The following is an 18,961-nucleotide window of genomic DNA, read 5'->3' as shown; positions in this document are numbered from 1 at the left end:
CCCCCCCCCCCCTACACATAGTGTACTGAACCATGTACGAGTTCGTTGCATATATCTTGACTAAAGACAGCAAAAAAGTAACGCCCAGCTGTTGTAAAAGCACCTATAACTTTAAACTTATAACTCGTATTCTAAAATTGATAATACCAGGAGACGGACAAATTTAATAACGGTGATTTTGACACCTCGGTTGTTATAATCGGTCGAGTATTGTTGTTGCGGTATGTGCTTACAGGTGGAAGGTGCCTATTTGCATTGTTGCAGTAACTCCTATTGACAAGAACAGCTTTTCAAAATTCCCGCTATTAGCTTCACGCTGAATCAGAGGAGAGAGTAATCATGTCAATAAGAGTTACTGCAACAATGGAACTGGGCACATACCGCGACAACAATACTCGACCGATTGTAACAAACAAGGTGTCAAAATCACCATAATAAAATTTTCCGTTTCGGTGTATTTTCATTTTTTGAATACGAGTAACAAGTTTAAAATTATATGTGCTTTTACAACAGCCGCGTTACTTTTTTTGCTATCTTTATATTATGGCAAAGGTTATAAATAGAAGACGGGATGTCGCCATGTTGGTGGTAAAATACCAAGAAGGTTCGATTCAATGAAGCATCAACAATAATAAAACCATTTGTAGGGAAACCTAAGACAGGCATCACCAACATACATTATTCTCTTTATCCCAAAACTTCCTCAAAAGGATTAATTGATTTACTATAAACGTGACCTCTAAGCCCAATAGGTCAGAACTACCCCCCCCCCCTATAAAAAGGGGGGAACGGACGAACAAACAAATAAACAGCAAAAAACATCATTGGTTTAACACTATCAGTCCGTATTACCTTCCACCAGTGTCACGAGACACACCCCCCCCCCCTGCCCCAACTCCCCTCGGAGCAGCCTTTTCTCACAAACTAAAAACAACCCACAGGACCCCACCCGCTCTCCTGTCTTTTATTAAAATTCAAAAGAAATCCTGCACCAATATTCTTATTAGCGAATTCATTTTCAAGAGGCGTCTATTTGCGGCGGAAGGAACTTCCGCCCTTTGACCCCTTCCACTGATGACGTCACACGCAGCCACTGTCTTACACGCTCGCCATATCAGTATATGGGGAGTCATCATTGCCTGTAATAGTTATTCTTGTTTGACATTCCTACTCGCAGTTGTTTTTATGGGTAACTGGTCCTTCTTTGAAGCATGTGGAAACCATATAGCAAAACGTATCGTCTGTTTTCATATACCTTCCTTCCACAGTAGCCATTTATAACTTGCCAAACAGGAATCAGTACCCAAATGTACTCAACGAAAAACTATTCATATCTCAATGGCATGCACTGAACGCCATTTTGAGAATAGGTTCCCCGAGAACATGATGTACCGTGAAAAGCAGCAAACTGGATTGTGCTTGTAGTATCATAAAAGTCAAGTGGTTTACACTATGTCAGTTATTTGCATACAATGTTGATACGGCAGACACGATTGTGGAAGGTCATGTTCAATGCACACAGTTCATGGTGTTATGACGTAGGTGGGGTACGAAAACTGAAGTCGGAAGGTACGGTGTTCCATGTATACCGCGTGCACAAAACAATTAAAAACATGTCATGACACGGCGAAATGTGCGGAAACAAGGCTGTGGTTTTACCCGTTATTTTCTCCTGACTCCGATGACCAATTGAGCCTAAATTTTCACAGGTTTTTTACTTTGTATATCAGTTGTGATACACGAAGTGTGGGCCTTGGACAATACTGTTTACCGAAAGTGTCCAATGGCTTTAAGTTATTTGTAAATCTGTGAATTCTTTTTTTTTTCCCTGTACCGAAAGTATCTAATGGCTTAGTTTAACCAGCCAGATTCAATGTTTAAAGGCAGTGGACACTATTGGTAACTGTCAGAGACTAGCCTTCACAGTTGGTGTATCTAAACATATGAATAAAATAACTAACCTGTGAAAATTTGAGCTCAATCGGTCATCAAAGTTGCGAGATAATAATGAAAGAAGAAAACACCCTAGTCACACGAAGTTGTGTGCGTTAAGATGGTTGATTTCGAGACCTCAAGTTCTAAACTTGAGGTCTCGAAATCAAATTCGTGGAAAATTACTTCTGTCTCGAAAGCTACTCCACTTCAGAGGGAGCCGTTTCTCACAATGTTTATACTGCCAACCTCTCCCCATTACTCTTTACCAAGTGAGGTTTAATGCTAATAATTATATTGAGTAATTACCAATAGTGTCCACCGCCTTTAACCAGATTCAATGTTCAACCAGCCAGTACTTAATTATTCAATATTCAATTATATTAGACTTAAAAAACATCAAGTTCCACAGCACACATCAGATACGAAATGTCATTGAAATGAGGAAATTATCATTCAGTGCACACTATCGTAATGGTTGCAACAGGCCACCGTAGGATGCAGCACAGTGGGTTTTTCCAGTAGGGAGAAATTGCTACTAGTGCATTTACACACAGCAGATCTGGGCGTGTACTACTGAATACATGCACACACATCGGTGTCGAGTTAGTTGGCGAAGGGGTGCACTGCTTTTTGAACGTTACAACCAGCAATATTCCACTTGATATCCAACGAAGAAGTTCAGGTGTACGCAGTGAGCATTAGTCACATCGACAGCTTGAGGTAGGACTTTACCTGATCTAGAGTCTATGTTGTCTTAATTTTAATGAACATGATGACCATCTATGGCATGGGGGCTATTTCTACCTCCATGAACCATGAAGTGACACAGGTGACAGGTTTTTGCTACTACTAGTTCACACATGGTTCACACCTACACTACAGTACGTGTACAGTACATACATGTAATTTACATGTACATGAACTTAGCTCTATTCTACCTCCATGTATAAACAGTAGTGCACGGTCTTGTATTTTGTGATGTATTGAATAAAACACCATTACCGATGTTTTTAGTATTATAGAAGTTTTTTGTTTTTCCATGAAACACAACTACACTAGACTGAAGTCTTCGTGTTTAATTCTTAATCTTATTCTTAATCATTCGTTCATAATAGTTCTTTTATTTATTTGTCACATCATTCATTTTCTATTTCCACGAACCATAGAGCTGTTCCTTGCCCTATGCACAAACCATGATGGCTATAATAGCTCTATGACACAAACACCATCCATTGATATGTGAGATAATCATCATGTAGCACCCACTAGCACAATGGTTGGTATTAAACGGTGCACATGTAGGCACAGAGTTTGTACAATGTGTATAAGGCTATTATGAAGTTTTGCACCATTGAACCATGTGTGGTAGAGTACGATGGGTTTTTTCAGTTCTGAGAAACTACTTGTTGGAGACCACCAACATAGGGCTAGATAGCTCAGTTGGTGGAGCGCCGGCACGTTTAACCGGAGGTCGTTGGTTCAAATCCCGCTCTAGTCAATTTTTCTTTGTTCAATCCTAAATCATTTAAAAATGCACCCAGTCAGTTTCCCTTGTGGTTTATTATTTGATATATAATAATAGTAATAATAATAATTTGGGGGGCTAACCATCCTTACTCGCAGCTAAGAGCTGAATTGCGAAGGACGCGGCTACAACGTGTACGAGAAGCAGGCATGCAAGGGCGCGTCTTTGGTTGCCAGCCACATCAATCAACCCATTATGACCACGGAGCACAGCCAAGATCGAAAGTGTTTGATTTTTTCCCGAGGGAGGAAAACGGGATGGTCTGGAAAACCCTCGTGGCACAGCAGAGAACCACTACACAACTCAACTGATATATAGCCCTGACGGGGAATCGAACCGGGGTCACCTTGGTGAGAGGCGAGCGCTTTACGCACACCCTCTAGAGCTATGGTCTGGCTTTTTGTTGCTTACATGGGATTTATAAGCCCTCCATGACCCGGTAACCATGGCCCATTTGCTTTTGCGGAAGTACCAAAGTACATTTTGTAGGTTGGCGAAGATGGTTCACTTTTTTGTAATTAATGTTTATCGTACAGAATCCATTAGGGCCTACTGTTCGCCGGCCATCTTCCACTTCCGATTCATCAAAGAGGTTTAAGTGTGCGCAGTGAGCATCAGTCGCATCTACAGCTTGAGGTAGGACTTTGTTGTCTTAATGCACGTGACCGATTTGAATTATATATATACATATATATATATATATTTATTGACCAAACCAACAGCGGACGAGCCGCCAATTACAGGAAAGGATACCAAAAAAAACAATAAGAAATATTCATATAGCCTATATAAAAACAATCTGATATATACAAAGTTAACAATTAAAATAGAATCATCTTAGGAAAGGAAATTAAAGCATACATTGAAGATTAAGTAAAATAAAATAGGGAACAGAAACAGACCACCATGAACGACTGTGAAAATATATTTAAAATAAATTTTAAAAGCAAAAGCCTACATTAAATTATAAACAGAATAAACGATAAAAAGACAAGGAAAAAAAAATCGATGTAAACAATACCAAATAAAATAAAACAAAACACTGTAAATACATGTATACATTAGTTACTGGAAGAGGATATGGCACTCAAAACCTGACCACGAAAGGAATTAAGAGAAGGGGCTCCGAACACATCACAAGAACCATGGATACTATTATATGTGGAGGAAATCCTTGACAAAAAGCCACGCTTTGTCACATCTACCCGATTCCTTGGCACATATAAGATGTGTTTAATAGACTGTCTAGTATTACGGTTAGGAACATGTAAGGCAAAGGGGTTGAACTCAGTGTTGCTAAAATGATTGTGGAAAGATTTGTAGAGAAATAGACAGTCATTCAATATTCTTCTCTGTATAAGGGGTGGAAGTCTGTACATTTTACATAGGTCAAGATAATCCAAGTTATAAACAGTGCCATTATTTAGTGTCCTATGAATAAATTTGAGAAAACGAAACTGAACTCCATCTAGTCTATGTGCTTGATGGGCTGAAATAGAGTTAAATACAATGGTACAAAATTCAAGATTAGGTCTGATGAGAACAAAACAAGGTACGTAAAACATGCTCATTCTTTAAGGAGCGAAAGTTACGCCATACTAAACCACTCATGCGATTGGCTTTTTTGATAATAGTATTAACGTGCGAGTTGAAAGTGAGTCTGCTGTCAATAAAAGTACCAAGATCTTTTTGGACATCAACACGAGTAAGAATATTATCACCTAAGGTATAATCAATTGACAGGCTTCGTCTTAAGAGTCAGGGTTAAAATGCTACATTTGTTAACGTTAAGAAATAGACGCCATGTTTTAGACCAGTCAAGAATTCTATCTAAGTCAGCCTGCAAAGAAATAGTATCGGCTGTGCAACCAATCTGACGAAAAACCTTCAGATCATCAGCATAAAGTAAACATTTATTACTTAAACATTCAGGAAGATCGTTAACAAAAAATGTAAATAAGAGAGGTCCTAGAATTGAACCCTGTGGAATTCCAGAGGGCACTGTTTTCCATTCGGAAGAAAAACCATCCACAACTACTCTATGTTTTCTGCCAGTTAGATAACTTTGTAACAAAATTAATACATTTGGATGAATATTGTAGGAATTCAGTTTGTACAAAAGAAAATCATGGTTGACTCGATCAAAATGTTTGAAAGCTATACGAAATATTAGCGGAGTTTTTGAAGTTTGTGTTTTTTAGGATCAACAAATAAAGGCCCGTAGCCAGAATGTGATTGTATACCTTACATGCATGTGCATATGTACTTGCATTGACTGCGTATCTCTGTGAAATGAATGTAGGTCAAAGGTGAAGATACACGCCGACTGGAGGCCAGTCTCTGGTGTTACTCACAAGCCTCGAAGTGTGACGTCAGATGTTCAGGCTAACTTACCGATTGTAAAATGAACATTGGTTTATTTCATCAGGTAACAGAACCCCTTTCTCATCAAGATGGCCGAAGCCGCACTACCCACCACTGAGACCACTTGCAAGATAAGCCATGTACACATCGAATGCCCAATCTGCCTGAGTCGGTTCACCAATCCGAAAATCCTGGACTGTCTGCACAGCTTTTGCTTCAAATGTCTTCAGGAACTTATAGACAAACAGGATCCGAAGACGGACACTATTATTTGCCCAATGTGTAAAAAAGAAACGTCAATCCCAGACGGGGGATTGTCGGATCTTCTTGGCTGCTTTTTCTTGAGCTCGCTTATTGATGACGTCATCAATCTTGAAGGTCCAAAGAAGAACATTAACCCACCTGTCTTGACTTGCGTTTGGTGCGACGAAGGTCTTGAAGATGTCTCACGGTGTGTTGACTGTGATGCAATTTTTTGCAAAACATGTCTGAAAAACCATGCAAAACTAAAAAAAAACAAGCATCATCAAATCGTTGATGCTGTCGGCTCGTCAAATGAGCGACCCAAAGACAAGAACAAAACTGAGCCACAAAAGTGCCGAAAACACAGTGACCAGGACCTGTGTTTCTATTGCGATACGTGTGATTTACTTGTGTGTCTCAAATGTGCGGTGTTTGATCACCGAGCGTCAAGCCACAATCTCTCTGAGATCAATGATTCCATTCGATCTTATCGTCGAGCTGTTGATGAAGCCTTGCAGAAGTTTGACGAGTGTCGCAAACAATTCCAAAAAGTGGACGACTCTATCAAGCACTCGCATCGTAGATTACAGCTCATGGTCGACCGGGCTCTTCGAGATATTGTGGCTAAGGAGGAAGAGGAAATCACTAAGATAAGAAATGCATCTCGCCTCCTTCAAGAAAGAATCACTCAAATTGGTCAAGAAAGAGGTGAGGGATTTGAGAGCACACAGAGCAGCAATCACGATAAGATGAGCCGTGCAGAGCAGATCGTAGCTTCAGTCAATGACTTGATGCATCATGCTGATAACTTTGAGCTGCTGGACCTGAAGCCAAAAGTTATGCACAACTTAGACTTCCACAAAGAGCTCCAGTTTCAAACAGTGCAGCATAGCAAGTCATTCATCGGGTTCAAAGGTCATGATATCGTCACTGATGCAGATCTCGGTGAAATACTAGAGGAAGAGAAGTGGGAGGTGAAGACAGAGTTTGGTAAAGAAGGGGAAGGTGAGGGGGAGTTCAAGTGTGCAAGAGACGTTGCTTGCTTCAGCAATGGTGATATTGTCGTTACTGATACAAGCAGGTGCCTATTCACATTTACATCAAAGGGTAATTACAAATCTACAGGTGTTCAAAGTGGATCAGAGGACGGTAAACTAAAACAACCTTTTGGTGCCGCCGTGACCTCTGATGACCTGCTTCTGGTTACTGACGGAGAGGATATAAAGGTTTATGATGGAGAACTGAGATATATTCGTCAGTTCAGACCCTCAGAGGATCACGTCGAGGGGCAGTCAGAGAGTCTACTTTGTGGTATTGCTGTGGACAAGAAAGATCGAATTGCAGTGGCTGACTGTGAGAGAAAGGTAATATCTCTGCATAATATGGATGGATCCATTATTTCCACAATACGTCATGACGATATTTATTACTGGTTTCTATCTGTAAGCAGCAAGGAGCGTCTGATTTTTACAAACTTCGAGAAGATGAAACTTGTTTGTCTGGATTTCATGGGAAACGAGGTGTTCAATATCAGCACCTCCATTGATGGCAAACCTGTAAAACCGCTGGGACTATGCTGCGACGATGCTGGAGACATCTATGTGTCTGTTTATTGTGGTGACCGGGGAATCTTTGAGATTCATCATTACGATGCATTAGGTGAGCACATCGGCTGTGTTGCTCGTGGCTTGTACAATCCTCTTGGCATGACGTTTACTCCTACCGGTGACCTTATCGTGGCTGAGATGCACTCGGTCAAGGTCTTGCATCGTTTGTAAAGTGTCGATGACGTCATGGTCGAAAATGGTACAATATCGTGAATAACAAGGAAATTCACTAAGTTGAACCATAATAATCTAGACATGATTGCATTTGTGCACAAATGCATAGCTAAAATCAAATTAGAGACTAACCCAGTCTTTCGACAAGAATGTAAACATTCTCATTTTGGACAAAATGTACATTCAAAATAGTATTCAAAACGTACCAAAAGCTTTTATGATTGTTCGACTCTCGCTTTGCATTGAGTCATTTATAAAGTAATGTCCCGATGTTCCGGTTAACCAAACAAAGAATGGTATGATGCAAAATCGTGACAATTATTGTGAGGTAAATCACAGCCAGAGACCGCTCAGGAGGAAACTCCAAGCTTCATGTACAGTTATCTAGCTAGGAAAACGTGGTTTTACTAGACTCCACGATTTTTCATTTTATAAGCAGCCACCTAGATTGCAAAGAGTGTAGAGCTACGAATGTTGGTTGATGATGAGCAGCTCTCATGTAACATGTAAATACCTTACTATGAGAAGACAACGTCTCCAGTAAGAACCGTAACCAAGTCTGATAAATCACTTTAGATTGTTGACAGCAAACCGAAGCATTGACACGAGATACTAACAAGGTTGTAGGGATCCCAGATCCGAAAAATGGCCAATGGTGTCAAGTTAGCATCGAATTTCTCAAGAGTGAACTGTGGGAAAAGAGAAATCAAAATCGTAAAAACTATCTTAATATGGTTGCTATCCGCAAACTTTTAACTTACTTTTAAATCATTTACAGCTTTTAAATTTAAGTGCTCTTTGATTGCCTTTATGCTTCAGACCGTATGGCCTTATTTTTATAATCACGCCACGTTTTAAAATAAAATAAAAGCCTTCATTTGATAAGTAAATAATTAACAATTGAAGTAACTGATGTTATCATTCTTCGAAAAGTCGATGCAATTTTTGAATAATAGTACAGTTATACTTCAGACATGCCGTTGGATACAGAACAATGCTAGGGCGCCACCTTCAGACATGACAGTTAATAATGTTTAGTGTATAACATAATGCTACCCAATGAAGACAAAAAAGAAAATAATATATACAAAATTAAAGGCTTGTAAAATGCATTTGCTTTGCGCTACCGCTATTCACTTCCTATTCGAACCAAATCACTCAATTGATAATTTTCAAATCTTTGGTTTAACTTTCAAACAATATAATTAAAAACACTGGACACTATTGGTAATTGTCAAAGACCAGTCTTCTCACTTGGTGTATCTCAACATATGCATAAAATAACAAACCTGTTCAAATTTGAGCTCAATTGGTCGTCGAAGTTGCAAGATAGTAATGACAAAAAAAACACCCTTGTCACACGAAGTTGTGTGCTTTCAGATGCTTGATTTCGAGACCTCAAACTCTAAATCTGAGGTCTCGAAATCAAGTTCATGGAATATTATTTGTTTCTAGAAAACTACGTCACTTTAGAGGGAGCTGTTTCTCACAATGTTTGATACCATACCTCTCCCCATTACTCGTAATCAAGAAAGGTTTTATGATAATAATTATTTTGAGTAATTACCAATAGTGTCCACTGCCTGTGTTTGGTAGTTGGTAGACAATGTATTTTCCTGCTATTCTACCGTTAAATCATTTTAATATGTAGTTTTAGTAAATTGAAGAAATTTATAAGATTCAACTGTAATTTGATTCCCTAAAGCGTTATTCAAGTTGAACTTAAGTTCTTAAGAATAAACCATCAAATTAACTCTCCGCGGAAAGAAGTTTATTCTTCAATTCTTAAAGGTTTTTCTTGGTGTTCATACCAGGGCCAATGTAATCAACATGTCCCCCCCCCCTACACATAGTGTACTGAACCATGTATGTGTAAAAACCGAAATTAATATGTACGAGCTCGTTGCATATAATATCTTTACTAAAGACAGCAAAAAAAGTAACCCAGCTGTTGTAAAAGCACCTATAATTTTAAACTTGTAACTCGTATTCTAAAATTGATAATACCAGGATACGGAAAATTTAATTACGGTGATTTTGACACATCGGTTGTTATAATCGGTCGAGTATTGTTGTCGCGGTAAGTGCTTACAGGTGGAAGGTGCCTACTTGCATTGTTGCAGTAACTGCTATTGACAAGAACAGCTTTTCAAAATTTCTGCTATTAGCTTCACGCTGAATCAGAGAGAGAGTAATCATGTCAATAAGAGTTACTGCAACACTGTGGAACTGGGCACATACCGCAACAACAATACTCGACCGATTGTAACAAACAAGGTGTCAAAATCACCGTAATAAAATTGTCCGTTTCGGTGTATTTTAATTTTTTGAATAGGAGTAACAAGTTTAAAATTATATGTGCTTTTACAACAGCCGCGTTACTTTTTTTGCTGTCTTAATATTATGACAAAGGTTATAAATAGAAGACGGGATGTCGCCATGTTGGTGGTAAAATACCAAGAAGGTTCGATTCAATGAAGCATCAACAATAATAAAACCATTTGTAGGGAAACCAAAGACACGCATCACCAACGTACATTATTCTCTTTATCCCAAAACTTCCTCAAAAGGATTAATTGGTTTACTATAAACGTGACCTCTAACCCCAATAGGTCAGAACTACCCCCTCCCCCTATAAAAAGGGGGAACGGACGAACAAACAAATAAACAGCAAAAAACATCATTGGTTTAACACTATCAGTCCGTATTACCTTCCACCAGTGTCACGAAACACCCCCCCCCCCCCCACTCCCCTCGGAGCAGCCTTTTCTCACAAACTAAAAACAAACCACAGGACCCCACCCGCTCTACTGTCTTTTATTAAAATTCAAAAGAAATCCTGCACCAATATTCTTTTTAGCGAGTTCATTTTCAAAAGGCGTCTCTTTGCGGCGGAAGGAACTTCCGCCCTTTGACCCCTTCCACTGATGACGTCACACGCAGCCACTGTCTTACACGCTCGCCATATCAGCATATGGGGAGTCATAATTGCCTGTAATAATTATTCTTGTTAGACATTCTTACTCGCAGTTGTTTTTTATGGGTAACTGGTCCTTTTTTGAAGCATGTGGAAACCATATAGCAAAACGTATTGTCTGTTTTCAAAACCTTCCTTCCACAGATAGCCATGTAATTCTACCTCCATGGTATAACTTGCCGAACAGAAATCAGTACCCAAATGTACTCAACGAAAAACTATTCATATCTCAATGGCATGCATGAACGCCATTTTGAGAATAGGTTCCCCGAGAACATGATGTACCGTGAAAAGCAGCAAACTGGATTGTGCTTGTAGTATCATAAAAGTCAAATGGTTTACACTATGTCAGTTATTTGCATACAATGTTGATACGGCAGACACGATTGTGGAAGGTCATGTTCAATGCACACAGTTCATGGTGTTATGACGTAGGTACGGTGGGGTACGAAAACTGAAGTCGGAAGGTACGGTGTTCCATGTATACCGCGTGCACAAAACAATTAAAAACATGTCATGACACGGCGAAACGTGCGGAAACAAGGGTGGGGTTTTACCCGTTATTTTTACCTGACTCCGATGACCGATTGAGCCTAAATTTTCACAGGTTTGTTATTTTGTATATCAGTTGTGATACACGAAGTGTGGGCCTTGGACAATACTGTTTACCGAAAGTGTCCAATGGCTTTAAGTTATTTGTAAATCTGTGAATTCTTTTTTTCCCTGTACCGAAAGTATCTAATGGCTTAGTTTAACCAGCCAGATTCAATGTTTAAAGGCAGTGGACACTATTGGTAACTGTCAAAGACTAGCCTTCACAGTTGGTGTATCTCAACATATGCATAACATAACTAACCTGTGAAAATTTGAGCTCAATCGGTCATCAAAGTTGTGAGATAATTATGAAAGAAGAAAACACCCTAGTCATACGAAGTTGTGTGCGTTTAGATGGTTGATTTCGAGACCTCAAGTTCTAAACTTGAGGTCTCGAAATCAAATTCGTGGAAAATTACTTCTATCTCGAAAACTACTCCACTTCAGAGGGAGCCGTTTCTCACAATGTTTTATACTGCAAACCTCACCCCATTACTCTTTACCAAGTGAGGTTTAATGCTAATAATTATATTGAGTAATTACCAATAGTGTCCACCGCCTTTAACCAGATTCAATGTTCAACCAGCCAGTACTTAATTATTCAATATTCAATTATATTAGACTTAAAAAACATCAAGTTCCACAGCACACATCAGATACGAAATGTCATTGAAATGAGGAAATTATCATTCAGTGCACACTATCGCAATGGTTGCAACAGGCCACCGTAGAATGCAGCACAGTGGGTTTTTCCAGTAGGGAGAAATTGCTACTAGTGCATTTACGCACAGCAGATCTGGGCGTGTACTACTGAATACATTCACACCTACACATCGGTGTCGAGTTAGTTGGCGAAGGGGTGCACTGCTTTTTGAACGTTACAACCAGCAATATTCCAACGAAGAAGTTCAGGTGTACGCAGTGAGCATTAGTCACATATGGTCACATCGACAGCTTGAGGTAGGACTTTACCTGATCTAGAGTCTATGTTGTCTTAATTTTAATGAACATGATGACCATCTATGGCATGGGGGCTATTTCTACCGCCATGAACCATGAAGTGACACAGGTGGTGACAGGTTTATGCTACTTGTTCACACTAAACACTACAGTACATGTACATGAACTTAGCTCTATTCTACCTCCATGATATGACTATAAACAGTAGTGCACGGTCTTGTTTTTTGTGATGTATTGAATGAAACACCATTACCGATGTTTTTAGTATTATAGAAGTTTTTTGTTTTTCATGAAACACAACTACACTAGACTGAAGTCTTCGTGTTTCATTCTTAATCTTATTCTTAATCATTCGTTCATAATAGTTCTTTAATTTATTTGTCACATCATTCATTTTCTATTTCCACGAACCATAGAGCTGTTCCTTGCCCTATGCACAAACCATGATGGCTATAATAGCTCTATGACACAAACACCGTCCATTGATATGTGAGATAATCATCATGTAGCACCCACTAGCACAATGGTTGGTATTAAACGGTGCATGTAGGCACAGAGTGTGTACAATGTGTATAATGCTATTATGAAGTTTTGCACCATTAAACCATGTGTCGTAGAGTACGATGGGTTTTCCCAGTTCTGAGAAACTACTTGTTGGAGACCACCAACATAGGGCTAGATAGCTCAGTTGGTGGAGCGCCGGCACGTTAAACCGGAGGTCGTTGGTTCAAATCCCGCTCTAGTAAATTTTTCTTTGTTCAATCCTAAATCATTTAAAAATGTACCCAGTCAGTTTCCCTTGTGGTTTATTATTTGATATATAATAATAGTAATAATAATAATTTGGGGGGCTAACCATCCTTACTCGCAGCTATAGAGCTGAACTGCGAAGGACGCGGCTACGACGTGTACGAGAAGCAGGCATGCAAGGACGCGCCTTTGGTTGCCAGCCACATCAATCAACCCATTATGACCACGGAGCACAGCCAAGATCGAAAGTGTTTGATTTTTCCCGAGGGAGGAAAACGGGATGCTCTGGAAAACCCTCGTGGCACAGCAAAGAGCCAAACCACAACTCAACTCATGGCCCTGGCGGGGAATCGAACCGGGGTCACCTTGGTGAGAGGCGAGCGCTTTACGCACACCCTCTAGAGCTAGGGTTTAGCTTTGTGTTACTTACATGGGATTTATAAGCCCTCCATGACCCGGTAACCATGGTTCATTTGCTTTTGCGGAAGTACCAAAGTACATTTTGTAGGTTGGCGAAGATGGTTAACTTTTTTGTAATTAATGTTTTAAACTTTGTTTATCGCACAGAATCCATTAGGGCCTACTGTTCGCCGGCCATCTTCCACTTCCGATTCATCAAAGAGGTTTAAGTGTGCACAGTGAGCATTAGTCACATCTACAGCTTGAGGTAGGACTTAGTTGTCTTAGTGCACGTGACCGATTAGAATTATATAAATGTTTATATATATTTATTGACCAAACCAACATCGGACGAGCCGCCAATTACAGGAAAGGATACAAAAAAAAACCAATAAGAAATATTCATATAGCCTGTATAAAAACAATCTGATATGTACAAAGTTAACAATTAAAATAGAATCATCTTAACAAAGAAAATTAAAGCATACATTGAAGATTAAGTAAAATAAAATAGGGAACAGAAACAGACCACCATGAATGACTGTGAAAATATATTTAAAATAAATTTTAAAAGCAAAAGCCTACATTAAATTATAAACAGAATAAACGATAAAAAGACAAGGAAAAAAAATCGATGTAAACAATACTAAATAAAATAAAACAAAACACTGTAAATACATGTATACATTAGTTACTGGAAGAGGATATGGCACTCAAAACCTGACCACGAAAGGAATTAAGAGAAGGGGCTCCGAACACATCACAAGAACCATGGATACTATTATATGTGGAGGAAATCCTTGACAAAAAGCCACGCTTTGTCACATCTACCCGATTCCTTGGCACATATAAGATGTGTTTAATAGACTGTCTAGTATTACGGTTAGGAACATGTAAGGCAAAGGTGTTGAACTCAGTGTTGCTAAAATGATTGTGGAAAGATCTGTAGAGAAATAGACAGTCATTCAATATTCTTCTCTGTCTAAGGGGTGGAAGTCTGTACATTTTACATAGGTCAAGATAATCCAGGTTATAAACAGTGCCATTATTTAGTGTCCTATGAATAAATTTGAGAAAACGAAACTGAACTCCCTGTAGTCTATGTGCTTGATGGGCTGAAATAGAGTTAAATACAATGGTACAAAATTCAAGATTAGGTCTGATGAGAGAACAAAACAAGGTACGTAAAACATGCTCATTCTTTAAGGAGCGAAAGTTACGCCATACTAAACCACTCTTGCGATTGGCTTTTTTGATAATAGTATAAACGTGCGAGTTGAAAGTGAGTCTGCTGTCAATAAAAGTACCAAGATCTTTTTGGACATCAACACGAGTAAGAATATTATCACCTAAGGTATAATCAAATTTGACAGGCTTCTTCTTAAGAGTCAGGGTTAAAATGCTACATTTGTTAACGTTAAGAAATAGACGCCATGTTTTAGACCAGTCAAGAATTCTATCTAAGTCAGCCTGCAAAGAAATAGTATCGGCTGTGCAACCAATCTGACGAAAAACCTTCAGATCATCAGCATAAAGTAAACATTTATTACTTAAACATTCAGGAAGAACGTTAACAAAAAATGTAAATAAGAGAGGTCCTAGAATTGAACCCTGTGGAATTCCAGAGGGCACTGTTTTCCATTCGGAAGAAAAACCATCCACAACTACTCTATGTTTTCTGCCAGGTAGATAACTTTGTAACAAAATTAATACATTTGGATGAATATTGTAGGAATTCAGTTTGTACAAAAGAAAATCATGGTTGACTCGATCAAAATGTTTGAAAGCTATACGAAATATTAGCGGAGTTTTTGAAGTTTGTGTTTTTTAGGATCAACAAATAAAGGCCCGTAGCCAGAATGTGATTGTATACCTTACATGCATGTGCATATGTACTTGCATTGACTGCGTATCTCTGTGAAATGAATGTAGGTCAAAGGTGAAGATACACGCCGACTGGAGGCCAGTCTCTGGTGTTACTCACAAGCCTCGAAGTGTGACGTCAGATGTTCAGGCTAACTTACCGATTGTAAAATGAACATTGGTTTATTTCATCAGGTAACAGAACCCCTTTCTCATCAAGATGGCCGAAGCCGCACTACCCACCACTGAGACCACTTGCAAGATAAGCCATGTACACATCGAATGCCCAATCTGCCTGAGTCGGTTCACCAATCCGAAAATCCTGGACTGTCTGCACAGCTTTTGCTTCAAATGTCTTCAGGAACTTATAGACAAACAGGATCCGAAGACGGACACTATTATTTGCCCAATGTGTAAAAAAGAAACGTCAATCCCAGACGGGGGATTGTCGGATCTTCTTGGCTGCTTTTTCTTGAGCTCGCTTATTGATGACGTCATCAATCTTGAAGGTCCAAAGAAGAACATTAACCCACCTGTCTTGACTTGCGTTTGGTGCGACGAAGGTCTTGAAGATGTCTCACGGTGTGTTGACTGTGATGCAATTTTTTGCAAAACATGTCTGAAAAACCATGCAAAACTAAAAAATAACAAGCATCATCAAATCGTTGATGCTGTCGGCTCGTCAAATGAGCGACCCAAAGACAAGAACAAAACTGAGCCACAAAAGTGCCGAAAACACAGTGACCAGGACCTGTGTTTCTATTGCGATACGTGTGATTTACTTGTGTGTCTCAAATGTGCGGTGTTTGATCACCGAGCGACAAGCCACAATCTCTCTGAGATCAATGATTCCATTCGATCTTATCGTCGAGCTGTTGATGAAGCCTTGCAGAAGTTTGACGAGTGTCGCAAACAATTCCAAAAAGTGGACGACTCTATCAAGCACTCGCATCGTAGATTACAGCTCATGGTCGACCGGGCTCTTCGAGATATTGTGGCTAAGGAGGAAGAGGAAATCACTAAGATAAGAAATGCATCACGCCTCCTTCAAGAAAGAATCACTCAAATTGGTCAAGAAAGAGGTGAGGGATTTGAGAGCACACAGAGCAGCAATCACGATAAGATGAGCCGTGCAGAGCAGATCGTAGCTTCAGTCAATGACTTGATGCATCATGCTGATAACTTTGAGCTGCTGGACCTGAAGCCAAAAGTTATGCACAACTTAGACTTCCACAAAGAGCTCCAGTTTCAAACAGTGCAGCTTAGTAAGTCATTCATCGCTTTCAAAGGTCATGATATCGTCACTGATGCAGATCTTGGTGAAATACTAGAGGAAGAGAAGTGGGAGGTGAAGACAGAGTTTGGTAAAGAAGGGGAAGGTGAGGTGGAGTTCGAGTGGGCAAGAGACGTTGCTTGCTTCAGCAATGGTGACACTGTCGTTAATGATACAGCCAGGTGCCTATTATCCACATTTACATCAAAGGGTATTTACAAATCTACAGGTGGTCAAAGTGGATCAGAGGACGGTAAACTAAAACAACCTGTTGGTGTCGCGGTGACCTCTGATGACCTGCTTCTGGTTATTGACAGACAGGATGTAAAGGTTTATGATGGAGAACTGAGATACATTCGTCAGTTCAGACCCTTACAGAATCGAGTCGATGGGCAAAGCCAGTCAAAGAGTCTACTTCGTGGTATTGATGTGGACAAGAAAGATCGAATTGCAGTGGCTGACTATAAGAGAAAGGTAATATCTCTTCATAATATGGATGGATCCATTATTTCCACAATACATCATGACGATATTAGTATCAACTGCTTTCTATCTGTAAGCAGCACGGAGCTTCTGGTTTTTACAAACTGCACGGAGATGAAACTAGTTTGTCTGGATTTCATGGGAAACGAGGTGTTCAATATCAGCACCTCCATTGATGGCAAACCTGTAAAACCGCTTGGACTATGCTGCGACGATGCTGGAGACATCTATGTGTCTGTTCATTACGATGGCCGGACAACCCATGAGATTCATCATTACGATGCATCAGGTGAGCACATCGGCTGTGTAGCTCGTGGTTTGTACTTTCCTCTTGGCATGACGTTTACTCCTACCGGTGACCTCATCGTGGCTGATATGCACTCGGTCAAGGTCTTGCATCGTTTTTAAAGTGTCCAGAACATCATGGTCGAAAATGGTACAATATCGTGAATAACAAGGAAATTCACTAAGTTGAACAATAATAAATAAACGAGAGACTAACCCAGTCTTTCGACACGAATGTGAATATTCTCATTTTTGACAAAATGTACATTCAAAATATTATTCAAATGTACCAATAACTTTATGATTGTTCGACTCTCGCTTTGCATTGAGTCATTTATAAAGTAATACCCCGATGTTCAGGTTAACCAAACAAAGAATGGTATGATGTAAAATCGTGACAATTATTGTGAGGGTAAATCACAGCCAGTGACCGCTCAGGAGGAAACTCCAAGCTTCATGTTCAGTTATCTAGCTAGGAAAACGTGGTTTTACTAGACTCCATGATTTTCCATTTAATATGCAGCCACCTAGATTGCAAATAATGTACAGCTACGAATGTTGGTTGATGATGAGCAGCTCTCATGTAACATGTAAATACCTTACTATGAGAAGACAACGTCTCCAGTAAGAACCGTAACCAAGTCTGATAAATCACTTTAGATTGTTGACAGCAAACCGAAGCATTGACACGAGATACTAACAAGGTTGTAGGGATCCCAGATCCGAAAAATGGCCAATGGTGTCAAGTTAGCATCGAATTTCTCAAGAGTGAACTGTGGGAAAAGAGAAATCAAAATCGTAAAAATTATCTTAATATGGTTGCTATCCGCAAACTTTTAACTTACTTTTAAATCATTTACAGCTTTTAAATTTAAGTGCCCTTTGATTGCCTTTATGCTTCGGACCGTAGGGCCTTATTATTATAATCACGCCACGTTTTAAAATAAAGGAAAAAGCCTTCACTTGATAAGTAAATAATTAACAATTGAAGTAACTGATGTTATCATTCTTCGAAAAATCGATGACATTTTTGAATAATAGTACAGTTTTACTTCAGACATGCCATTGGATACAGAGGTAATGCTAGGGCGCCACCTTCAGACATGACAGTTAATAATGTTTAGTGTATAACATAATGCTACCTAATGAAGACAAAAAATAAAATAATACATAAACAATTAAAGGCTTGTAAAATGCATTTGCTTTGCGCTACCGCTATGCACTTCCTATTCGAACCAAATCACTCAGTTGATAATAATAGTTATATTTCAAATCTTTGGTTTGTCGGACTTTCGAACAATATGTATGTAACTAAATACTGTGGTTGGTAGACAATGTATTCTCCTGCTATTCTACCGTTAAATCATTTTAATATGTAGTTCTAGTAAACTGAAGAACTTTATAAGATTCAACTGTAATTTGATTCACTAAAGCTTTATTCATGTTGAACTTAAGTTTTTAAGAATAAACCATCAAAAATTAATTAACTCTCCGCGGAAAGAAGTTTTTTCTTTTTTTAAATGTTATAA

General features: G+C 39.2%; 2 protein-coding genes across 2 annotated transcripts; both read left to right on the top strand.

The window, feature by feature from the left end:
• The first annotated feature begins 2,556 nt into the window (after window positions 1-2,556).
• LOC117304002 lies at window positions 2,557-7,845 on the top strand. The gene is made up of 3 exons (XM_033788480.1): window positions 2,557-2,655; window positions 3,997-4,096; window positions 5,889-7,845. Exon 3 carries the CDS (start codon window positions 5,914-5,916, stop codon window positions 7,843-7,845), a length of 1,932 nt encoding a protein of 643 aa, XP_033644371.1. The 5' UTR covers window positions 2,557-2,655; window positions 3,997-4,096; window positions 5,889-5,913.
• Window positions 7,846-11,996: 4,151 nt separating this feature from the next.
• LOC117303791 lies at window positions 11,997-18,915 on the top strand. Its single transcript, XM_033788151.1, has 3 exons — window positions 11,997-12,379; window positions 13,697-13,796; window positions 15,587-18,915. Exon 3 carries the CDS (start codon window positions 15,612-15,614, stop codon window positions 17,553-17,555), a length of 1,944 nt encoding a protein of 647 aa, XP_033644042.1. The 5' UTR covers window positions 11,997-12,379; window positions 13,697-13,796; window positions 15,587-15,611; the 3' UTR covers window positions 17,556-18,915.
• The last annotated feature ends 46 nt before the right edge of the window (window positions 18,916-18,961 follow it).

The sequence above is a fragment of the Asterias rubens genome, chromosome 20 (genome assembly GCF_902459465.1).
Source record: "Asterias rubens chromosome 20, eAstRub1.3, whole genome shotgun sequence".
In the NCBI taxonomy this organism is placed as follows: domain Eukaryota; kingdom Metazoa; phylum Echinodermata; class Asteroidea; order Forcipulatida; family Asteriidae; genus Asterias; species Asterias rubens.
This window is presented reverse-complemented; position numbering and strand designations above follow the sequence as displayed.